General features: G+C 36.8%; 1 protein-coding gene across 1 annotated transcript; it reads left to right on the plus strand.

Moving 5' to 3' along the window:
- Positions 1–8,450: 8,450 nt before the first annotated feature.
- Positions 8,451–25,819, plus strand: LOC108368060 (NACHT and WD repeat domain-containing protein 2). Its single transcript, XM_017622817.1, has 17 exons — positions 8,451–8,559; positions 8,659–8,747; positions 11,766–12,086; positions 12,225–12,369; positions 13,370–13,595; positions 13,668–14,109; positions 15,348–15,548; positions 16,094–16,942; positions 19,328–19,720; positions 19,787–20,100; positions 20,170–20,273; positions 20,347–20,534; positions 20,718–21,247; positions 21,321–21,709; positions 21,776–21,975; positions 24,804–24,973; positions 25,048–25,819. Exons 1-17 carry the CDS (start codon positions 8,457–8,459, stop codon positions 25,565–25,567), a joined length of 5,184 nt encoding a protein of 1,727 aa, XP_017478306.1. The 5' UTR covers positions 8,451–8,456; the 3' UTR covers positions 25,568–25,819.
- The last annotated feature ends 833 nt before the right edge of the window (positions 25,820–26,652 follow it).

The raw sequence follows: 26,652 nt of genomic DNA on the forward strand, positions 1-26,652 counted from the left end.
AACTAGAAACGAATATATCATTGCGACATAGGAAAAGTTTCAACGTACAACCGTACAACTTTCCGGTATTCAAAAAATTGACAAACCTTTATTAAAGCCTCTGAAAATTTATTTCCAGTTACTTCCTTTAAAGCAATGTCGTCCACAGAAAGCTTTGATTTTTCTCTTGTCATATAGAAATCATAAACAGAGCTTTTAAAAGCTTGGCACACGTGTCTATGAAGTGGTCAACGGTGTTGTGAAGTCTTACACCTAAAATTCGACGATGCTTACACCATTTCGTATAGAGTCGCAAATAGCTTAACACTTTTTTTCAGTCACCTCAGCAAAGTCCTCTCACTTTGTCTCAATTATTTCGCTTTAAAACAACATATTAAATAAAATAAGAAACAAACAATAAAGCGGAGAAATATTAAAAAAAAAAAAAAAATCTGTAGAAAAAAATTTGCAAATATGTTGTAACAACAACAAAAAACTCTACGTATTTGCATAATTTGTATTTATGTAATAATTTATATTTTAAAACACGCAACGAAATGTTAACTTCATACACATTGTATATTTAAGAAATTAGAAGTGTTGAAGTGGCTGCAGTCTTCGAAAATTGGAAAAAAAAACAAAAACATTTGTGTCCTGCAAACAAAAACTTTATAAATAATTTAAATTCTAACCTCAGCAATGAGCCATTAGTTAATTCAAAGTCGCTTCGACACTTCTTCATGTTAAGTTTTTCTTCTTAATGTTTCACGCTCTTCGCATTATTATTATTCTTTTTTTTCTCTTCATTGTATATGTGTTACATAAATTTTATTTGCTACATATTGTTTATATGAATATATTATTGTATTTAATTATATGCTGTTTTATTAATATTTTTCTATGGTATTTTTTTTATAATTATGTTCAAATATTATTTAAGCATGTTTTAATTATTTAAACGAATACTTTATGTAATTAATTTCTGTACCATTTACATATATTATATAAATTAAATATATGAGAATTATACAATTGAAATATCAAGCTTTTTATTTTTGTTTTTCGACCTGAATTTTTGTTTCTATTTACCTCGAACTCGCCCGAATATTCCATTTGTAATATAACATTAAGACGCACACAAAAAAAATAGGAGATGTTTGGTTTTGTAGCCCATTAAATTTTAGTATAAACAGAGGTGCAAGCTAAAAATTACCGTTGATTTTTGAGATTTTTTTGGCCGCGGGTGTTGCGCATTTTCTTCCATATAAAAATATATTTTGTTCGTTTCTTATATGGAAGAAAATACACCACAGCCTTGACAAAAAAGTTCTCAAAAATTACATACTCAAATTTTTTTAAGAAATCGAGTTGAAAAAATAAAAATTTTCATGCGTTTATTTTTATTTCTTAAATTTTTTCCCCAGTTCCATATGAAATAAAAAATGATTCTTGTGATTATTGCTGTTGAATGAATTATATTTTTATAAAAAAATAAGAAAAATTTGGTATGGAAAATATAAATAAATGAAATCGTCAGTACGTCGGGGTATTCATATTTTTGACGCTGACTGTATTTTGCCTATGGTTATGATGACATATATTTTTAGGCTTATTTTTTTGCAACAAATCCGAGCTCTAATGATGAGGTTCAACTAAAATAATAGAGTTGTACATTTGTCCATTTGAAAATCACAGAGTGGTGTTGTCTAGAAATTTTCATCAAGAATGAGTTCAGACTCAATAAAAAGTTTGTAAACAACACCACTCTGCTACTGTCAAAATGTACAAATCTGTACAAATCTACAAATCTGTACAATTTGTACATTTGTACAAATAGTGTGATCCCTGCCTTAGTAAAACCGAGGAAGAAGTTGAAAGATTCATCAACTCCTTTGGAAGTGGCAGAGCAAATATATGTGAGTGAGCAGATTTTTGTAACATTTCCGTTAACCGAAATCTCGTGTATCTTTCTTACAATTCCAACAATCTTAAAACCAGCAGCGACTTAAAAGCTCTGCGCTCAGTGATCACACCAACCCAGCGGGAAAATGTAATGTATGGTAATCGAAAAAATAATCAGTAAAATTCCGTTTCTTTTCACATTCGAAAATGAATATTTTACCTCACGGCGCACAGTGGTGATATTTGGTCCCCAAATAAACTACCGATTTTGGGGTTTTATTCTTTTGGGTTGGCTAAAATGATGTTTCAGCTATTGAAGTATGTCCAAGATGGGTCCCGATCTTTTGCAACTGTTTGTATGATCAGTGCGAAAGTGATAGTTGACGCAACGCGTTGAGATGTAGAAATATGTTGCAAAAGCTTAAAAGAACGTCAAAATCCATAGGGGCGACCGGTTTTAATTTTGTAAAATAGGGTTCTCTTCTACAGGTGAGTTCCATATAATGTATAATTTTAGAATTTTTTTTATTTGTTCAATTGATTAGTATTTAATGAAATATTCTTGTGAATTTTTACTAAAAGCAGTTTAAAGAAGAATTCGTAAGTCATTTTCTCCATGTTTCTCCAATACAAAATTTATGTTTATGTCAAGAAATTTTTTCTGAAGATGATTTTTTTAATTCATTTTTTTCTCAACAAATTTCGTGTCAGATATGTATATGTAAACATGGTTATATTATAATTAAATAGCATATTTATTATTTACGAATTTTAAATGCAAACATAAAAACCCTAATTAAACATTTAAAAAACAATTTACATACTTCTAATCGACACTCACAAAAGGGGTGAAAATCTTTGTCGAGTTTGGAATATGTCTATGTTTGGGAATATGTCTTACCTGCCATATATGTATGAGGCCATGAGAACAGAAGTGGCCTAGCCCACAATTTTTTATTTTTTTGTATTTAACTTCTTAAAATAGTTTAAAATGTAATAAATTTTGAAGTAAAGGTCGCTTGTTCCTTAATTTAAATACGTTATGCAGCTCTGTACCTTAAAATTAAGAAATAATCGACTTTAATTTTAAAATGGCTCACATTTGAGACTATTTTAAATAGGCAAGTGCAAAAAAAAATACATTTTTGGGTTAGGCCACTTCTGTTCTCAAGGCCTCATATGGCCTGCTGTTTTCACTTAGCACCATAGAAGAATTATTCAAACTTTAAAAAATTTTATGAAATTTCGACAGTCCTCAACCTGACTAAACGTTACATATTTAATACCTTCAATCCTTAAGTTTATTTTTTTTTTGCATTTCGTAGCTAAACCAAAATTTTAAACAAATTGCTTATAGTTAAACGTAATTTGCTAATAAATTGTTAGTTAGTTTAATTTAAATTTAATTGCGCTAACTTCTTAATATAAATAATTCTGTTTTTCTGCGTTATCATTTTATTTACAAGTATGTGTTGCGCAAAATACTAGTTAAAAGAAAAAAGTAAAAAACAACATAAAATAAAACACAAATTATCTGCTTCGTTAGTCCAATTAAAGAAGAAAAAGAACGCAGAAAATACAATTATATTAAATTCCATAAAACAATATTTTAGTAAAATGGTGAATTAAAAAAACACCATTTAAGAACCCATAGAAAATTCACGAAAAAACACAGAAAAATCCATAAATATACATACATACATACATATTTAATAATTCGTTTCACTTGAATAAACCCAAATCTCTCATGTCCAAGCTGAATACTCAAATTTTAATAAAAATGCAAATGTTAATGTAAATCACCTACATACATACCTACTAATAATAAAAAATAGATCCACTGATTAGCCATGAGCAATCTGTGTTTGTAATTTTTGTTTACTTATAAATTAAAAACATTAAAAAAAATTCAAGAAGTTATTAAATGGATGCATAATAATTATAATTATTATAATAAAGAGTTCAACAATTAGTTACATTTAAATACTTTTATATTTATTATAAAAAAAAAATTAAAGAAACTTATTGAATAAAGATCTACTACATTTAGTCTTACATACATAATTATGTATGTATATCCCTATAATTATAAAAATTGAGATGTATAAAAGAGCCAAATAAAAAAATGAATTCAAAATTGCTAAAATAAAATAAAAAATAATGGCTTGTTTACACTAGGCCCTATTTTGATTTATCGACATATTTTAATAAAAATCATAATACAAATTTTTCAATTTTTCCGATCAAATTTAGTAGATATTTTATGATTTTTATTTTATTCAATACATTTTTGATATTTATTTTTTCGATCATATTATAACCATTATTTTCAGTTTTAATTTTTAAGACTTTAAATGTAATAACGGTTAAAAATTATAGAGAAAAATAAAAGTCACAAAATAACTAAATATTAAATTTAACCGAAACAATTAACATCAAAATTTAATGGTTAAATATTCTTGATCGAGAAAATAGAAAAAAAATAAAAAATAAAAAGGCATCTTTTGATTCAGCTAATCGCCTCATGTGAACACCTTTTAAGGGCCAGTTTTTCAGTGCCAGTTTCAACTTAGATTACGTAAACTACGTTTATATTGAACAGCTGGCTGGTATTGGATTGGCTAATCTTAGCCTAAATTAGCCAGCTCGAGCGTTGCAACTAAGTTTAAACCGCGACCGTGCACTGAAAAACTATCCCTAAGATTAAATTTGCGTAACATTATCTACAGTTCGCCCGTTAGGTTTGAAATTATGGTGCAATTATTACATGATACTTAGTTTAAAAAATTTGAAAAAATAGTTCCAAAAATCGCGACAAAATATTTGTTTATATTATTTCCATATAGGCATGCTATGTGATATGAATTCCCGAAGGTAACTTTTTTAATGGTACGTTAATACCATGTTCACACAGTGACAGTTAGTAGTCTTGTTTGAGAACCACATTTTATTTAATTCACTTTAGTTTTGTCCTTCCAGATGATTTCGATAAGTTTAATTCCAAAACGTTTTAGTTCATATTCCGTAATTCGGTTTGAATTGGGTGAGCTATTTAATTATGAGTGCACAGCGGACTATGATGGAACTAAGAAGGCTAGAGATTCTAATCTTTCCATAACAGAGATCTTACAAAAATGCAATCCTAATTAAAATTACGAACAATTTTAAGTAGAAATTTTTTTGTAACTCTTAAGAGCTTAACACTATGTAGTAATGTTTCTCTGCTTGGTTAAAGAAATGCTGCGTTAAAAATATTTTAGAAAAAATAAGGATATATAAATGTGAATTATTTAACCCTCGTATTTTATACGATATATAACACCAAAATATGTTTAAAATTACTACCGCATAATTAATATAATCTAAATTAATATTGATTAAGTACTTTACGGTAATAATTATTATAAAATGTATCTAATGGAAATCATCAAATAAAATATATTGTTATTTAAAGCTGATTCCCGTGTAATTTATTTTTATTACACCGCGCGACAGTAAATTTTAAACACAAAAAAAATCAATATATTCGCAAAACCATGGGTAAAATATAGCAAAACTACGTCCCGATTTTTTTAGGGACTTTGAAATTTCAAAAATATGTTTAATTCAAAAAATTATTTTAAAAAAATTCAGTGCAATGTAGAATAACAACCTGGGTATCAAATAAAAGAGAAAATTCTGTAAAATTAAAGAATATTGAATTTTTTGGTTCATAACGACAAATGGGTATGGAAAATGTCCTTTAAAACTTTTGTCCTTGAATATTCTTGTCAACTTCCGATATTTATTTTTGAAAAGTTATATGTTAAGGACCAATATACACACGACCACATCTCCTAACTTCGTCCTAACTTTATTAGCTTAAAAAAATAAAACTAATTATAAGCGCCTTTTCAATACCTATTCGTCCTTGTAAGTCAAAAGCGGATGGCGCTTACACAATATGTTAGTGTTTGGCCGAAGCTTAAACAGGCGGCAGTGTTGATCCGGACTAACTCGGACTTAATCCGGATCAACTGCAGTTAATTCCCGAGTTAATCCGGATCAACGCTGTCGTCTGTTTATGCTTTAACTGGCATAACTTTTCAAAGCAGAGGCAATTGACAAAGTTTTTCGGTCTCGGCCCAACCAAAGAAGAAGAAGAAGAATTAATTTATTATAATTGCGACGTCAAATATGTCAATCACTTGTCCATTAATAAAGGTAACCAACTATTGAAAAGTGGAGACTTTGTCTGAGTGGGGCCACTTTAGTGCGGTACAGGACGACTATGAGGAAAGCCAGCTTTTAGAGGCAAGGGGTCTAAACATTTCCTATTAAGTATGCGCCAACTTTGTTGTAACTTTCTAATTTCAGGGCATCACAAAAAACACACAGCGAAGCACAGGTGTACTACAACCATGCACTCAGAAAATCCATTAAAGTTGGTGCTTATCTACATACGACTTGAACAAGTGAACATCAAAGCAACACAAACTTTCACTAGCAACAAGCTGACTTTGAAATTTCTGCATCCTTCACTCCTACGACGGTCATCGTGAAGTGATGAATGACGGCACTTTTGTGTAAGGCGTAAAGGATTTGCCAGAAATGGCCAATTTTACTGAATGAATGAATATTTGAAGTGTGTGCGCCAATAAAATGACGCGATGACGTTGAAATAGCAATGAAACTTACAAGCAGCAACAACAAATACAAAAGCATAGCAGTGAAAGGTGCAACGCAGCAAATAATCAGCCACAAACACGCAAGGACAATGAAAGAAAAACGCCCACTAAGGACACGAGCGCGCGCGCGTTGTTAGTGAGTTAGCATAAGGAAATGACTTTCGAAAGTAAACTAAGAGTAAGCAGACAGACAGACAGACAGACAGACGGACGGAAAACCCATAACACACCTGTTGTCTGGCTATGTTAGACATTTAACAATATAAACAAATATTTAATGGGAATATTGACTCGAAGCAACAGGTAGGTCGGTCTGGTGGTGAGGACAAACAAGCGGCAGCGTTAAATTGTCTCGTGACTCGTATTTTGAATTATGAATGCAATAAAATTACATATGTGAGTAGAGGCAAACAAAAAATATGTACATATGTCAACAATGAAGTAACTGCAGGGAAATTTGCATGTACTTAGGTCCCTGCCCCAGCCGATTAAGGTTCATAAATTACTTTGGAAAACTCATAAAATTAATATAGCACGCATTGGCGCAGGCATATTTTACACGAAATGGAGCATAATTATTTATAGAATAATCAGAGCGTTGCAAGTGTCACAACGCTAAGTGATGTTGCATGCCACCAATTACGCGAATTATATGCTGATATGCTAAAATGCTTTATGAATCCCTTAGAAGGAGCTGCCATTTAAAGTTATTTTTATAGCACATGTGTATGTGTGTATATACAGTGGTCCACAAAATAATAGGAGTGCGTTATTTTGGTCAGTTTTTGCTATTTGTCTTTTGTTTATTTAATGTTTATTATTTTTATACAAAAGTCAAGCTGGGTATACAACAAACAACGAAAAAATTCAGATTTCAACCTTTGTACAAAAATTATTAAAATTCTGTAAATTTTCACCAAAATATCAAACTTTTTAATCAGAATCTTCAGAGAAAATTCTGGTATGCAGTTTTATAGCCCATTCAATTCTAGTCTGAAGAAGTGCAAGTTTCAAGCTGCTAAAAAATTCCGTTGATTTTTGAGAATTTTTTCGGTTGAAGGTGTTTCACGTTTTTTCCATACAAAGTATGTTCGACAATTTTCTTTTATATGGGGACAGTGCCAGCAAAAAAAATTGCCAAAAATCAACGGAATTTTTTAGCAGCTTGAAACTTGCACTTCTTCAGACTAGAATTGAATGGGCTACAAAACTGCATACCAACATATTTTTTTTAAAGGTTCTGGTTAAATAGTTTGAAATTTTTGGTGAAAATTTGCAGAATTTTTATAATTTTTGTACAAACTTGAAAATGTAAATTTATATGGTGTTTGTTGTATTACCAGCTAGGCTTTTACAAAAAAATACGAAACATTAAATAAACTAAAGACAAATAGCCAAAACAGGTTAAAATATCCCACTCCTATTATTTTGTGGACAACTGTATGTACATAGGTGTGTATGGACTTATGAACATGCCAACACTTTTATCCTTATTCACACATCAAAACCAGTAGTCGCATGACCTGCACTGCCTTCAGTTTAGTTGCCTCATTCAACGTTCCTTTGCTCTATTAGCCCGCGCCCATATCCCTGCCTGCCTGCACTTATGTACCTAACCTATGTAGCTAGCTGTCTGTCTGCTGCCTTAAAAAATATTATCGATCAAACAAGAAAACTCCATTTCTGATATTTTTGGCCAATTTATGTGGCTGTCAATGCGGATTAAAATGCTTTTCATGAAACAAATTTCACCACAGTCTCGTATCGAATTTCAGCAAAGGCAGTTCGTGAAATATAGTTGTCGCGCTAAAATTGTGTCGCAGGCTTCAAAGCCTAGTTTTTAGTTTTCAATTTTGCAATTGAATTGCTAGAAATATTTGTGCGCGTTAGCATAAGAAATCTGCGAAAATGGATGATCGCACAATTGATTCGATATTTGCGGGCTCCTTGGAGTCTTTGCCGCCAGTCAGCTCGAAAATTGTACGCATTTTCACTAGTTCAACATTCACAGGTGAGCGCCTACTAAGTAACACTCACTGTTTATTTATGTAATGGACATTACGTAAGTTGGCGTATTCGCTTGTTGACCTTGAAATTCAATTACGCTTAGATACGACAATGGAACGCAACACGCTGATGGCTAAATGTTATCCACGCATCAAGGACTATTGTCGAGAGAAACATGGTCTTGAATTTCAGGTAAGTGTGTTGAGTTGAAATGGAAAATAGTAACAATTATTTGAATTTTTTCTCGAGTTGTGCATAGTTTATTTCTATAAATAATATAATTACGTGGATGAAAAAATAATTTCAATAGATCCTATGCAAGCGAAAATATGCACTTGCGAACCAACCAACTGTAAGGAGTAAAATAAAATTTTGAGTATTAAAGTTTTCTATGATATCTACGTACTATTTAAATTTAAAAAAATTAAGAAGTAAAGTTATTGCAGTCTTTTAAGACGCGGTGAATTAATTTTTTTATTGCACTTATTTACCGTTAATTCATTAAAATTTATAGTACTGCCACTGCCTTACATAATTCTTTAGTTAGTTTTTCTCTGTGTCAGGATTTTGTTTAATAAAAGAACTCTGAAATTTAAAAAGATATGATAAATTCAGAAAATTATTTTAAAAATTTAGTGCAATGTAGCATAACAATGGTGTATCAAATGAAAAAGAAAATTATGTAGAACTAAAAATTATTAAATTTTTTGGTGCATAAGGACGAATGGGTATGGAAAATATCCTTTTAAAATTCTTTCCCTAAATATCCTTGGAAATTTGCAATATTTATTTTTGAAAAAAATATTTGTTATCATCGAATTTCGTCCGCATAACTTTATTAGCTTAAAAAATGTATTAAAAGCGCATTACCACTACTACTCGTCCTTGTAAACCAAAAAAAAAAACGTGAATGCTTTTAAATTTCAGAATTTTCTCTTTCATTTGGTACACATCATTATCTATAGGAGTATTCTCTGAGTTTTGCAAAGCCCTTGCACGGTGCACAGATTGCACGGTAAAAACCGGTTTTCGTATGGGACAGCTTTGCAAACCATGCAATCCGTGCACTGTAGAAGGGCTTTGCAAAACTCAGAGAATACCCCTTATATATTAATATGCTAACGAACTCCCATACAAATCTATTCCTCCCTACTGTTCCTATGAATTATAAAATTATTTAACAGAAAATAATAATAATAGCCGTCATCGATTCGCCAACAGTTAGCAAGTGGCGAAACGAACAAACTCAATGAGGTACACCCAAACTCGCTATTGTCCATATTTGCTAGCTAACTTTGTTGTTGCTTTCACATGGAAAATTTTGCATAAAGCGACCGGAACTCAAACATAGCAAACTGGGAATAGGCGAATCGATGACGGCTAATATTAGTGACTTAGACGATTAAGAGGTATTCATAGACCTTAAAAACGTCACAAACCAAATGAAAATGTGCAAAAAAGTGAGGTGATCGAATTTCGACGTAATTCAATGTAATTTCTTAGACGCCTAACGCTGCCGCGCCGATGTTAAAGCTACCATCTTTTGTAAACTACTAACTGCTACGTCACGCTAAAGCTCAACCATTTCGCGAAAGGTTACAAAATCTCTTTCCAGGCACAATTTACCTGAATAACTATCTATTGTTATAAATGTACATGCCTCTATTTGGTTTATATCTTCTTTGAGCCACGTATCATTAAGGAGCCCCATGAGGTTCATTAGCTGAATTCCAATTAGGTCATGTGCTTCTGGTATGATGGTCGTACCTGTGCCTAGTAAGGGCTTTACAGTGGCACAAGATGTGCTCTGCTGTTACCTGTTCCTCATTACACAGCCTGCCGGAGGGAATAACTCCTAAGATTGACAGGCCCTTCATTAGCCTGCACTGGCCAGGAAGAAAGCCTGTAACCGTTCTTCCATCGTGTCTGGTTAATTTAAAAAGGGCTCTAGTTTCCTTTGTTGATATTTCTGTTACACTCTGAATTTTTCTAGGAATGTTGTGCTTCCTTTTCATCCATAAATGGTAGTTCCACCTAACGCAGACAGATAAACTGATAAAGGATCTTGGGCCTATGAATAACTGTCAAGCTCCTTTCCTAGCGAGAATAATTATCGAGCTCTAACCGCCAAAAAGACGTAAGCAACATTTTTTCCCAAAATTTATTTTTGATGCAGAAATGCTTCTGGATGCTCTGGAAAAGCTTCTTCATCAAAAATAAAATTTTGGAAAAAATGTCGTTTACGCCATTTTGGCGGTTATGGATCGATATCTGTCCCTTCATTGCCCATGACTCCACTGTGTCTCAGTACCCATTTCTTATTAAAAGCTAAAGGCTGTCCCATATCAGCTTTGTGGTGCGAGGGGCGCTGCTCTGCTGTCAGAGTGTATATATGTAATGTTCGGCCGCTGTGGCGGACTGGTTAGAGGTGTGTACTACCACACCGTAGGACCTGGGTTCCTTTCTTTGTCCGAGCAACTTCTAAATTTGAAATAGTAGCCATTCATTGACCCAGCTAGACTCATGTTATGTGGGAAGTTAAATCTCCGAAGGCATATCTCGCAAAGCTAATACGCAATCCTTCCTATTGTTCCGGTAGGGAATGCTTCTTATGCTCCACATTGTCTCCTGAGATGAGTCTTGTCTGGAGGATGTAAAGAACACAGGTCTAGAAGTTTCTCGAGAGCAGCGACTGGTGTGGTTTAATCGCGTCAGTGATGTCCACGCAGGATAGTTGTTAAAGTTTGCTGAGCTTGTCCTGCGTGGTACTTCACTTCTATCTTCTTCCACCAGACGCGAGCAGCACATGTTAGGATGGGTTTGGAGATGGTATTGTATATAAATGCTAGCTGTATCTTAGCGCAAATTCCATGTGTGCTTGCCATTAATGATAACTGAGAGATATTTAACTTCTTTAGAAAAGTATATGTATCCTTTCCCTTAGAGGGCAAAACTTCTGATCGCAAAGCCCATCTATGCCATGAGGGGAGAACAAAAACTTCTCGGAAGGATAGACATGAGTTATATTTAATTTCGTATTCCTTCCTCGCCAATCCGCAGTTATTTTGAACTCAGTAAAGCATTCTAGTCTTTAAAGAAAAATCATCCAGCACGATGCGTGTTCAAAATTCATTTCTTTTCACCTTTCATTGAAAATTCCAAATTTTTTAATCTATGCTCTTCTTTGCTATAAATTAAATCTCTTCCCAGGTTGTCGACATGCGTTGGGGTGTTCGCGATGAGGCCACCGATGATCACATGACTACGGAATTGTGTATGCGTGAAATTCAAAATTGTCAACGTCTTTCGATGGGTCCAAACTTCATTGTATTTTTGGGTCAAAAATATGGTTATCGACCGATACCAACATACATTGTCTCATCGGAATTGCAGTTAATTTGTGAGGAGCTCACATCTATGGGTGTGGATCGGGCTTTGCTCGATTTATGGTACAAAAAAGACAGTAATGCTGTGCCGCCAATGTCAGTGTTGCAACCGATTTCTTCCATTCTGATCAATTTCAATAATAAGGTAAGAAGACAATGCCGATAGAGATTTTTAATACTAACCTTAACTGAATAAATTAACTTAAATAATAAACATTGTATGGTACGAATTTCTTCACTTTTCCGCTTTTTATAACTTTCGTTATACAACTCCGATCTTTAGCGCGTTCCCAAATTGCAAGCCGAAGATCAAGCCGTCTGGTGGGATACGCTCAATAAAATGCAGAAGCTATTGCGAAAAGCGGCAGCTTCCTTGGGTGCTAGTGGAAAAATGGACAAGGAGTGCGTGCACAATTATTTTATGTCAGGTAAGTGGCTACACGAGAATCCTTATCACTTATAAAACGAAATCAAATAATTCATATGCCGAGAGGAGCGGGAACTGAAAATGTTTCAATGTTCATGAAGTAGATTAATGAATGATCTGCTAACGAGGAGGCCTTATCGTTGTTCTGCATGCCTTTTAGCAATAACTTTCCTAAGAATCAAAGTAAATAAAAATATTTATTTTTTTTTAATCAATAAAACCTAAAAATTATAAGAAAATAAAATTTTAATAATTTAAGATAAAAAAAAAAAACAATATAAATAAAATTTTATACTAAGAATTAAGTGAAATGAAAAAAAAATATATTTTTATTTTAATAAAATTTAAAATCTAAAAGAAAATTAACAGTAAAAAAATTAATTTAAGGAAAAAGATAAAATACATACAAAATATTTTTTTAATAAGAAAATCTCAAAATCTAAGCAAATATAAATTTAAAAAAAGGAGAAATAGAATATGTTTCTAATAATTGAATTAAATTTAAAAAAATCCTTTTCAAAACTAAAAGGAATCTAAATTTAAATTAAAGAGGAAAAAGAAAAATAATTAACAAAATTAAGTTCAAAAAATTAAATGAAATTAAAAAAAAATTTAAATTTTAAGAAAATTAAATTTAAAAAATTTAATTCAATTAAAAAAGAAAAAAATTTATAAAAAAATGCAGAAATGCATAGATGCTTTAGGAATATTTCTGCATCAAAAAGAAAATTTTGAAAAAACGTCGGTTGCGTTATTTTGGCGGTTAGGGCTCGATTTATAAAATTAGTTTAACGAAATTAGTAAAAACGAAATGAAATTAAAAAACATATGGTTTTCTTTAAAAAAAAAAAATATATCGTGCCTACTGTCTTTCAAATGACTCACGAAACACTTGCACCTGTCCAAGCCAGAATTGCCCTGTAAAGCTCCTAATTTCTGTGCAATTGAAGTCCACTAATCTATAAGCATATGCAACTAATCTCGTCTCTTTTCCTATTCAGTGACCGAACGCGAGGTCATTAACGGCATACTGGATGTGAAGAACACGAAAAACCATTGTCTAGCCTATGTACGTTACATCAACAATATCAATTTGCAAAATCTCAAGAAGGCCTCGCTCTTTGTGGATATAATAAATCGCAGTTTGGATACCGAATCGGCTAAATTGTTGGGTGATTTGCGCGATGTACGTTTACCAAACAAAATTGAATCGAGTAATATGCAGAAGTAGGTCGAAAGTGGAACATAGCTTGGCTTCAAGGTTTTCATACTTTCTTTTCCTTTCCTGTCTCAACAAAGGTACACAGTCGAATGGATTGGCCGCGAGGGTCTGGACATCGAAACGCACGAGGAGTATCTCAATCACTTTATATCGCATTTCTATAAGAATATCGTCAAGTTGGTGGATCGCGCCATGCGCAAAGAAGACTCCAGTGCACAGGGGCAGATAGTGACTGAAATCCTACAGCATTTGCACGCTTGTAATAATTCGGTTAAAGTATTTTATGGACGTGAAGATAATTTAGAACATATCAAGCGCTATATGCTGGGGGATTCAGATAAACCACTTGTCCTTTATGGCGAAGGAGGTTGCGGCAAGACATCGATGCTGGCCAAAAGTGCCTCGCTGGTGGCGAGCGAATGGTTTGCGAGCAAACGACCAATTAATGTGATACGCTTTCTGGGCACAACACCCGATTCTAGTGCGTTAACGCCGACATTGATTTCAATTTGTCAACAGGTGAGTGGGGGCGTGGGGTGATCTACTGAGCTCTACTGCATAGAGCTTGGGAGGTACTGATGCCGCGCCGATTGTTATGTATATTTTAGAGTGATTGGAGTTCAATTTTTAATTCTGGTATAAATATACTATACATACATACATACATATATACATATATATCGTTACCTTAATATAGAGAAGCCCTGAATTTGTACCAGAATTTCATTCGATTAAACATTGTCAAACATTTGTCTCCCCGTCTAATTGACAAGATCTCTCGATCTGGTGGCATTGCCTAAAAATTATTTCGAAATTTTCGTCGTTATCGTTATTTTTTTGTACGTAGAACAAAATAAAGGCGTATCCAATAAAATATTTCGATGTTGATATTTTAAGAACCGCCCTAGTATACATATATCCAAAAAATATGTATATATCGCACAAATGGATCTAAACAGCGATCAACACAAACAAATTTAGGGCAATTTATTTGCTTAAATGAATTCAGAAATCAAATAATTTTTCTTCATGCCTATAAAAATTACAACTTCCTTTTAATAATAATGAAATTTTTCGATAATTTTCAATAGTGTATGAATGGATGTATGTAACTGTGTTTTAATTTATTATACATTTTTATATTCTTGCAATGATATTCTAATTGTAATATATATGTATATACTAGGGTACTCCAAAAATGCATGTGAAAAAGTAAAGTCGGAATTTTTATGCTCCCCCTAGGATTGGTCTATACCGAAAAAAATATATCCCTATTATTTTATTTTGAAATCAAAAAATATTTAGAGGTCGCTCAAAGCGCTCAAAGTTTTCCATGTATTTTATATGGGGAAAAAACAACCTCTCGTAGAAATGGTACAGGAGATTCCCAATAATAATATCCAATTGTTCATTTAACCATTTTTTCATCGCAACTATAATTTATAGGTCCGCCAAAACCCACAAAAACCCCGAAAAAGCAATGGGGGACCGATAAAAAATCGTTGGTATTAAAAATTGGTTAAATAAACAATTGTGTATTATTATTGAAAGTCTCCTGAAGAGAACCAGTTTTCCGATCGAAAAATATTGATTTTCAAGAATTATTTCAAAATAAAAAAATAGGGTTATACCTTTTTAGATATAGAACAATCCTAGGGGGTAAGAGCATTACATTTCCGACTCTACTGTTTTTGCACCACCCTAGTATATACACATGTACATTTACATTTTGACTGACTAATATGCCTCTAATGCAGATCTCCTACAACTATATGCTTCCTTTCGAGAATATACCCGACGATCTTGTACCTTTAACAGCGCATTTTAAGCAATTACTAACTTATGCAAGCGCGAACCAACCGCTGACTTTGTATCTCGATTCGGTCGATCAGCTGACAGGCACACAAGACTCGAACAAAGTGTCCTGGATACCGACGCGTTTGCCACCGCACTGTAAGGTGAGTGGGCGTGACATGTGCAACAACAAAGCAATGGCATGTCACTTCCCGTACTATGAACTTATTCGCTTTCGTTCTAACTGCGTTGCATGCTTTCTTTATATTCGAAAAAAAAATAAAAAATATTGCATGAGACCTTCTGCTTTATAATAAGTATGCTCTTATATACATATGTACATACTTATATGCATGTTTTATAAATACATAGAAATCTAAAGTTATTGTAAGTAGTGGTGCATGATGAGCATGTGAAATTGGTTCTAATTGTATAAGTTCTCCAAATTGCTTGAGCTGGGCTGCTAAAGCAATACCCAAAGAAATTCAAATACCTAAAATTCTTCAAGTTTGTAAATACACAACAAAGGACAATTTTTGTAAATACACAACAAGAAATTTGACCCAGCACTTTTACATAAGCAAATATCCCTTTCCAAATGCATGGTAAGCACGCACCCAATCATGGCTAACTCAAACTAACGCTAGTTTCTAACTTCCGCTCTCTTCCAAAACTCGCCTTTTCCTTTACCCGTCTTCCCGCACATTAGATCATCATTTCGTGCGCCAACGAGGAATCCAATCCAACCGTCTCACAAGAGTATCATGTGCTCCGCAAAATGATCGATATCGAGGAGAATTTCATTGAGGTTACCGCGCTGGGCGAAGATCTCGCCATGAATGTCATTAAAATGTGGATGAAGACTGCGTGTCGCGATCTAAATAACTATCAATGGCGCCTGGTTGCGAATGCCATCAGCAAATGTTCGCTTCCGATATTCGTCAAGCTGGTCTTTGCAGAGATTTGTCGCTGGCGTAGCTATACCAAACCGCAGGAGACACATCTTGCCAACACCGTAATGGATTCGATTATGATGCTCTTCGAGCGCATAGAAAAACAACACGGTCGGATTTTGGTCTTTCATGCGCTCGCCTACATTACTGCCGCCAAGTCGGGTTTATCCGAGAGCGAACTGGAGGATTTGATTTCGTTGGATGACAAAGTATTGGACGATGTGTATCAGTATCATATGCCGCCAGTGCGTCGCATACCGCCGCTTTTGTGGACTCGCATACGCAATGATTTGCCGAATTATCTGAGTGAACGTGAGGCGGATGGTGTGAATGTGATGAATTGGTATCATAGACAATTCAGGGATACCGCCAAGGAACGCTACTTCAAGAATATGAATATGGCGATGTATTTCCATTCGATGATTGCCGATTATTATTTGGGTATTTGGGGTGGTGGTGTGCCGAAACCATTCAGGTATACAGAGATACAACGACATCGTTTCGGTCTGACGGAGAAGGAGGGTTCAGCGGACAGGAAGGTGCCGATACAACCGCTAGTCTTCACTAGCAAGGATGGCAGCTCAAAGCGGTACAATTTGAGGAAGGTGAGTAAACAGCATATAGCTTGAGTTTGTTTATTAAATTAGGGATTGAGGTGAATATACGAATGATCTTTAGGTACAGTCTAGCGAATGGTGGAATTCTGTTTAGGCACTGGATCGAATGAAGTTATTTTTATAGAGTTTTAGAAAGTATCCATATTTAATAGGCTGGAGCTTTCTATGCGTGATCCCTCACCAGACAGAGTGACGGACAGATGGTTGGTTCGGGTTCCCGTCTGATGACATTGTTGTGTACACGGACGGATTTCTAAAGAACTCCAAATTTCCAAAAGCAATTAAAAATGAACTTACTAGAGCTGCTTCGGTGGCGAGCTCCATTGGTCTAGTACCACCTGTGAAGTGCAGTTTAGCCGCGCATAATACTGTATACTGAACCTTTTGTTACAGAAATACGGTTAACTTAGTCTGAACATCTGCCGGCAGTGTAAAAAGCTGTTTCTTGGCACTCCACACAGCGGTTGTTCTACCTTCTGCTGACAAATGTGATCTGCGGACAATTGTTGACCTGAGCAAGAAAATCTTTTCCTTGAAGGCGTATCTCGTAGCTCGGATTTATGTGAAGTGTGTTGAGTCTGCTTTTCATTGCATATCGATGGCTGAGTGGAAGATCGACCTATCTCGGCAGCCAGTTCGAAAATGCTCTATCTCAAAAAACTTTCCAAGAACGCCCTATTTCAGAATTTAATTGAAAAACACTCTATCCCAAAATTCGGTTCAAAAACGCCCTATCTCACTTCAAAATGTATTGAAAATATGCTGATATAGGGCGTTTTTGAATCGGCAGCTGAGATAGGGCGTTTTTGAAACGAATTCTGAAATAGGGCGTTCTTGAAAAGTTTTTTGAGATAGAATGTTTTCGAACTGGCTGCCGAGATAGGTCGATCTTCCACTCAGCCATCGATATGTGTTTGTCCAGTCTTGGATTGGATACCGATCTCATGGTGCTCAAGCTAATGGACCTCCTTCCACGTTTTACAAAACTGACGAGAAATAATGGTTTTGCGGCCGTATCGCAGTAGCGGTAGCAGTCTTCTGAGCTAATTCGCGAAATCGTAACTGGGACAATCTATCAGGTCTAGAACATTTCAAAGCATTTTAAGGAATATATAACCTAAAACTCTTTGAGGAATATAGGAGCTTATCCAACCATAACTTAAAAATTTTGACAGGACACTGCAGACTAAACTGTCACCTGACCAAAATGGGATTTCACTCGCACTAGCGATGCGGATTTTGTAATATGAATATCGAAATTGCGCGGCACATTTGAGAAAGGTCCGATGACGTAGTTAAATACAGAGATTGAGGCTCAATAGTAAAGTTTCTCTAGGATACTGGGTAAATAGACACACTCCAAATCCATAAGGAAGCGCAATATATCTTAAGGTCGCAGTGGTTTATCCTCAACAATAATAACAATCATAGTGCAGCCTGACTGTCCGTCCACTTAAATGTATCTGACAAACACGTATGGCGTAAACTTCCGCCTGAAAAATGCTGGGATATTTCCACATGCGGATCGGAGATCCTAGCCTTAGAACCAAATATTTCTGCCCCTTATACCTTCGTCAATACACGACATTTGGTTGTGTGGCCAGAAGGAGTTTTTTAGGTATGTCTGGTTCTAGACCATTTAGATAGATATTTGACTTCGACGCGCATTTCTATCTCTATCAGTGGTATTTGGTGGAGTTATGAGATGTGGACCAAAAAGAGAGTTTTTGGGCTAAGACCGATTTTTCTTGAGATTGCAAATTCTTTGTAAATACTTGCCATTGAAGGCCTCAATTTGAACCCGAAAAAGATAAACTCGCTTCCCTTTACATGAACGTAAATACCGACCTCGGTGGCAGTATAGCGCTGGCTGACTTGAAAAGTCTCCGGAACTCTCTTTTATAGTCTGAGCGATGCGAGTATTAACCAACTTCATGGCTATCCAAATCCAATACCGTCCCAATGAATTTGAGAGAAGAATATAAATATAAAGGAGTAACGCGTAACATAAATTAACACGCCAAATATATCGATAAATTTCATCTGTAACTAAATATTGCAAAAATGTTAACGATAAATTCATCGACAACAATAACTTAATTTTGATTAAAAAGTATACCGATAAGTACTGATATCGATAACAATTTTTTTTATATATCGATCACGATATCGATAACTACGTTGCCAATAACCTAAACAAAAAATATTTCGATAGTGATATCTACAAATTATCAAGCTTTATATATTTCAATCGATGTCGATAAATAAATCGATAGCATCTATGAATAAATCGATAGCAATATGCATTAAGAAACTACTGTCCCTTAATATGTATTTCCATTTTCTCTCCACTTCACTCCCCACCAACTTCAGTTTGGCGAGCTACCCTTCCATTTCGTGCGCTCACGCCGCTTCAAGGATCTCTTCGAACATGTGCTCTTCAACTACGACTGGCTACATGCCAAACTCTCCAGCTGTCCACTGCAAGCTGTGCTGGCCGACTTCGAAGACGCCTCCTCGAATACGGACAATAAAGAAGCGAGACGTGAGTTGATGTTAGTCGCCGACGCTCTCCGCCTCGGTGGCGCCATACTTGCCGTATATCCGAATATGTTAGCACCGCAACTGATTGGACGCTTACTGCCGGAAATTGGTGGAAATAGTAATATAAAAATGCTCTTACGCGCTTGTGATCGTTCGGGGCCCAAAGATTGTTCGCTGATACCGGTGAATCATTGTTTGCACACACCTGGAGGACCGTTAAAAGTAAGGCATTTGCGATGGTGGATTTTTTGCTTTACTAAAGCTTATCTTTTTTTCAAATTCTTGCAGTACTCGCTCGAAGGTCATCAGTTTGCTGTATTCGCTTTCTGTCTCACTAGCGATCTCCGTTACATGGTTTCCATTTCCACGCACTTTATTACATTTGATCTCTCCACATCGGATCTCACTCGCGACGTTAATCCCGGCATTGAAGGTATTATGCAACAACTGGTGCTGAGTCCAGATAATAAATGGGCGGCCGCATACTCAAACAACAATCAGACGGTGCTGCTGAATATGCTCTCTAGTGAGTTTGTTGTGATCGATAGTCCATTTGAGGAGGACGATGGACCAGTTAGTGGGCTCTATTTGCTTAATCAGAGGTAAGAGACTTTGTGCTTCCGAAACTAGTATGTCAAAAATTTTTTTTTTTGCTTTGCCAATCACTGCAGCCTCTTCTTGACCTGCAAGCTGCGTTGGGCTCAATTCGATATGCGTGGCAATTTGGTGGGTGTGCACGATATTCCTGGCGAAGTTATGAATTGGGAGATATTAAGTAATATCGTCGTTCTTTAATACAATCAAGTATAGTTAGCTTAAAGCTCACAAGTTTGCTCTCTTCCTTATAGACATGGAGTTTCTGCGTCCAAGGGACTACAATGTAATTTTTTGGTCTGGTTCAATTAATGAGACTCGTTTACGTTTGGATTCCTGCCGCAATGAGCTGTACTCGGAACCCTTGATGTTGTATAGCGCACTGGCGATTAATAAGACGCGCACAAAGCTGTATGCCTGTGCGAGTGAGGAGAACTATCAGGTGAGCGAACTACTGAGCGCCAAATCTGAGCAACGCTTTTCAGTTTTGTAAAACTCAGCATCAATAGAGATGATTGGCCTTCTAGTTTCGAAATACGTCTTGAATAGATTGCCAGGACTCTCCTCCTAACTGGCAGCTCTATTTTCCATACATACTCCTATTTTTCCATTCCCCTCTCAACAGGTAAGCGTCTTTCGATTCGAGGAAAGCGAAGACTCCATCAATTGGTTGCTCGAAGAGCAGCTACCACGTTTCGAGAATGACGAAAAGGAGATGTTGCTGCAGCTACGATTGGACCAAGAGGATCGTATGCTACTCGGCACCGCAGGCAAAGGCTTCGTCATTTGGGATTTCGGTAAGGATGGCGAACGGCTGAGTGAGGATGCTATATATTTTGCACTACCGCATGGCGTACGCAACATAACGACGCGCATCATGCAATCCAATTCGATTATGGTCAGCTCTAAAATGGATTATGCTGTAGCAGGTGTGCGTAAGAATCTCTACGTTTGGTGTCTTCACACACGCCAACTAGCAAAAGTACTCGATGCGCATTTCGGACGCATCATTCAGCTGGAAGCGCTTACCATTGGCAATTGGAATAATGTTGTCACATCGTCCATCGATCGTTCGGTAAAAGTATGGAATATTAATAATATTTTCGAAAAGGTACATGTGATTGATCGTCATGAGCTGCAGATTGATAATATTAGGTATGTGTGAGTTAGACATTTGTATGTATATCCTCAATCTACTTCAGCTTTTCTCTCTTCTTCTACTCCTCAGTCTCTCCGAGGTGGACTTGGGGGTTACGGTGACACGTAGCTGTGTGGGCGTTTGGGACACACGCTCGGGTCGTTTGCTTGCCAAGCTTGCCGACAGCCCCTTGGGCGCTATTGTTACACATGCGGAAATTACGCCCGACGGTCGTTATATAATCTCTTCAGAAACTGGTAAATTTTTGATTTGGAATCGCATCTCCGAACAAGTGATCTATCGTGACGATCAACCGGGCATACAACAAATAACGCTTATGGATTATGGTTACAAGGTGTTGACGGTATCATGTCCGAATATCAATAATAAAGCAGCGGCAGCGGCGGCCGAAGCAGCTGCTGCGGCGGGCGAGGAAACAAATCGGCTGACGGCTATTACTACAGTGCGCTCAGTGCCGGGTAGGTGGCATTTGTCGTGTGTGAGTTGTTTTTGTTAAAATTATTATGTTTTGCCTTTTTACACAGAGGGAAACATACTCTTTCGTTTTGAGTATCCCGTACGTATGGTACCCGGTTTACCTTTTAGACAGTCTGTCATTTCGGCTGACTTGGCGTATGTCATTGTGTGTACAGTGGATAAGGTGAACAAGGATTGCTTGGCAGTGTACAGCGCCACTAATGGTGCATTTGTTTCGAAAATTCTACTCAAAGGTTGTGCAATTAAGGTAGGTGAATATTAGCAAATACATTTGTAATAAGATTTTTTATCTATACATTAGCGTGGTCCTTAAAATGTCTACATCTAGATTTTGTATATGGCACCGCTTTTTTTACGTGCCAAATAAAGGCATCTACGAAAATTTAAAAATTTTAAGGGTCGATAACTAGATTTGAAAAATTTTTTTTTTCTTTGATAACCGCAAAAATTCGACAAAACTTTTACTTGCAATCTGATAAATTTAACATATTATTGAGACTATTTCCCATAAATTCATAAACTGGCTGAGTTATAGGAGGTCAAAGTCAAAGGTTTTCGGTTTAAAAAATTTTAATTGGATTTAAAAAAAATTAATTTTTTCAAACTCTGGTAGCGACTATTAATTTTTTTTTTTAGAATAAAATAAAGGGGTGCCCCATGATGTTGATATTTCTACTACACATGCATATAAATGTTTGTTATTGAAAATTGGCTCTAAAACTGCATTGCGAGTTTCAGTCAAAATCTCAGCGCTTATTTCATAGAATCGTTGTCTTGATATAGACAACTTGGGACTTATTTTAGAAATTTCTTTCACACGGAAAAAAATCACTGCTAAGATTGTCTCTCCGTACTGGCGGTCATATCCAAGCTGCCGGAAACCGAAGGCAGAGTGTTATCTTGGCAAACTTCTAGAATCACCTGGAGTAGGGATAGAGTAGTCGAGGAGAGCTCCAATGGTATCTATACCGACGAGTCAAAAATGTATTTTGGTGTAGGTGCGTAGGCATTCTCTAAAATACTAAATGTCTCTCTCCCTCTCCCTCTCTCTCTCTCCGACCCTCCTTCTCTCCCTCTCTCTATTTCTCATTCCGATTACTTAACTTTGCTAGCATCCTCAAGTTGGAAATTTTAGGGGTTGAAAAGGCTTAGATCCCAAACTGCGAAGAACTAAGAAAGCGGGCGTTTTCTATGTTTGCCAAGCAGCACTGTCATCACCAATGCTTAATTCCAAAATATACTGAGATTGCATGTGGATGTTAAGCTCGACGACTGAATCAATAGACATGTCACTCTTATGGTTTCTTGGTTATAGGAACAAAGATAAATTTAACGAGAGGACCGAAGAATTGGATTGGACTGAAGCATCTTTTGATGAATCCGAAAACAAACCAAAAAAATGGGGAGACCAAAAAAGATATCGTCAGTTTAAAAGTCATGATCACCTTCTGTAGCTGCGAACTCGACGAAAGTAGGTAATCATTCCACGATTATCTCAGTGAGTGTTCAGCAGTGACCCCTTGTAAATATATCACACACTAAGTAGAATCTGTATGTAAAACATTACTAAGATGTCTAAATGATTAATTTCCAACATATCGATACCTGAGTGGAAGATCGATCTATCTCGGCAGCCAGTTCGAAAATGCCCTATCTCAGCAAACTTTTCAAGAACACCCTACTTCAAAATTTGATTGAAAAACACAATTTCGCAGAATTTGGTTGAAGAACGGCCTTTCCAGAAAGACCTTTCTGTCACATTTCGTAAATCAGTTTCAGTTCAGTTCAGTTGGAAGATCTGCAATTGGCCTTTCGGAAATAAAAAACCATTTTTGAAAGACACTTTCTAACTTTTCGAAACACTGTCTCATACCATCTCACGAGTTTGAGTTAGAACTGACACCGAATGACTAATATGTGGAATGTTGAGTTATCGGAAGATCGGGACTAAACTACTTTGACTCTGCTTTTTGCGAGAGAGAAAATAATTAAAATTCCTACCTGACTTCCGCTATGGCGCCATGACCTGGGCTTCGTCCGGCATCTTTCCCTGCTCCAGGTATCGGAAATACCACTTGCCTTCCGAGCCACCTAGATAAGCTCGGCGGTGGTCGCCAAGGGTGCAAGGTTGACCCGGCGGTTGTAATGAGTGAGGTCTCCACTTTCGTATCCTCTTACCTTGCTTGTGCTACACTGGCTCATGCTATGCTGATGACGTCCGACTACGAGACCTGCGATTCTGACCCAGTGACCCCTCGCGGTGCCTGCTGCTGGAACGGTGCCTGTTGGTGAAGCGATGTCCCGACTCTGAACGACGCCGGCTCCTAGATCGTTGTCTATTTACGGGGAGGTGCTTGCTCATGGTTGCCTGGAACTAACAGATCGGTTCTGCGCCCAATTTCCAATCCCCTTGCTGTTGCTAGATTTTTTGTTCGTTCCCACAGGCGTGCTCGATAAAGATCCCCACCTCTGCGGTTAGACGTTCACGGAAGCTCCCTCTGCGCCTAGAACCTATCCCGCTACGTAGCTCGAACGTGGCTGTTGCTGTTGTTATTAGTACTACAGATGTTTCTGTTGTCATAGCTGATGCGGGTTTTGCTGAGGTAGTTGATACCCCTGCACTTGAATTAGTTGTTGTTGTTTTTGTTATGTATTGTTGTCTTATTCGTATGACCGCCTGCCCATCGAGGCGAGCTCAACAGTCAGCAACACAACCGCTTCTCCGCCAACTAACGCAACTCTGACCGTCTCTTCGTAAAACCTTCAAACCTTGTTTGAGCCGATGAAACTGCTGATAGGCATCCGCATATTAGGATACTTAGCTTAGCGGGAACCAGCTTGTAAGCTTACAACCAATGCATTGATCTGGAGGTAGTACGCCGTCTTCTTATCATTGACCTCGTTCTACGCCTAGTCCGTAATAAAAAAACCTTATTGCTACTGATGCCACCCTTTTGAGATCCATCCTTAGAACGCTTATATCAGTTTTATTTTTTCATTAAAAAACTTTTACATATGTATTCAATTTACTCAAGTCCGGACATAAATGTTTAAATATTTTATCTCTACTTCCAGGAGGTGATTTCTTTGGTGCCAATGCCGCACAAGGCCAATCAAGTAGCTGTGATTAGCAGTGAGAAGGGTAGTGTAATGGATATCAAAAGCAAGAAACATGTGCGTTCTATACCGAAATGGGGTGGATCGATAACAAGAGATGGAAAATGTGGTCTATATGCGCCAACGAGGTAAAATATTGCAATACATAAACAGGCCTACCATGCAAAGATATCAAAAACAATTCAATTTCGTACCATTCCAGAGGTGGCTTGGAAATGCTGGAGCTACGAAAGGGCACCACTGTCAAGACATTCATCCCAAAAGTGGCCGAGGGTGTATTCTCTGTGATTTGTCTATTCACCGAGAACGATGAATATGTTTGTTACTATCACAGTGGACGCAAGACGATACGCGTATTCCGCTCCTCGGACACTGAAATGATTGCCAACTATCGCTTACAGGCCGAATTGACAGCGATTAAGAGCAGCAAGGATGGTCGTTGCATTGTTTTGGGCACCGTCGACGGCTGCATGTCCGTACTGGCCATTGTCGATCCGCAGAAAGAGGAGATGTTCGAATATTTGAATCAGTTGCCATCGCGCGATGAGAATTGGAAAGCCAAGTTGGCCAAGCAGAAAGCACGTGTCGGTTTCAAAGCAGCCATACGTGTGGCCACGATTTCTTCACGCTTCGATAGAAGTAATAAAACTGCAATGGACAATGAGGAGGCTGCTGGAGTGGATGAAGAAGGAAATGCGGTGGAGAGCGGCGCGGGAGAGTAGATACATATGCAGAGTACAATTGTTGAAACTTCAATTGGAGCAAAATCCATTTTATTGTAGTATTATTAAAGTAGTTTAGTTGTAGCTGCTTTAAGCGCTTTTTGGAGCTATGAATATGAAATGAACGTACAAAGTGGTTTTGTTAAAGGTAACGTTATAGTTAAAAAGCAATTTACAATATTGAATAGCGGAAATAAAAATGCTTGCTATTAAATAGAAAACAAAAGAAAGTGAAATATTGGATGCGAGTCTTGGGTCCTTTTCGTGCAAGGCAAGACGGCTTTAAAATCGACAAATCGCTGAAAGACTCGCGCAATTCAATCTCTCATTTTATTATGGAAAATAAGTCTCGCTTTCCTCTTCACCCTATATAGATGTGGATTTTCTTCTTTCGATTTGAAGACAGCCATGTAGCTTAATTAATCTTCCTATGCTGGCATGTAGGGCTACATACTACCTTATTTCGGGTCCCAGAGAATGCAGTCAGTCTCAGTCCGTTATCGGACGTTTCGTCGTTGAGGCTAAATTTATCGACGGTGGAACCAAAGTACCCTTCCCTGCTCACTAGGAGAATTAAAATCGCCAGGCAAGATTTTTATATCACGAAGGGGCCAACGTTCGTAGGTGTCATCCACGCGCTCAAGAAAGAGGTCTTTGGTCGCTGCGTACTTCTCTTTCGTCGCGGCGTAGACGCAAGTGTGTGAAATGCTGGAGAATATCGCCTTGAAGCGCATTGTGGCGAGTGGCTCATCCAACGGGGTGAACGACTACACTTGGCATGGAGTTCGCTGATCTAAACGCGGGGTTAGGTCGCAGAAATAACAAACCTTGGTCGTGTAAAACCCGAGCCATTCCAAGCCAAATGGCACGCACCGACGAGTGATCAACGGCATTTATAGGGAGTCGGCCACCATCTACCACCACTTTCGACCTATGAATGCCGTGATCGGAGCCCAATCACCACCTGTGCCACACACGGAGCTTCAACTGCCAAGAGACCCGCGTTACTCTGGCCCAATTACGGTCTGGATATTGCAGCCATCTCAACAGCTTGGTACCTGTCCAGACCCGACCCTAATATCTCA

Source organism: Rhagoletis zephyria, unplaced genomic scaffold (assembly GCF_001687245.7).
Source record: "Rhagoletis zephyria isolate East Lansing unplaced genomic scaffold, Rhagoletis_zephyria_1.1 Rzeph_scaffold_00049, whole genome shotgun sequence".
NCBI lineage: Eukaryota > Metazoa > Arthropoda > Insecta > Diptera > Tephritidae > Rhagoletis > Rhagoletis zephyria.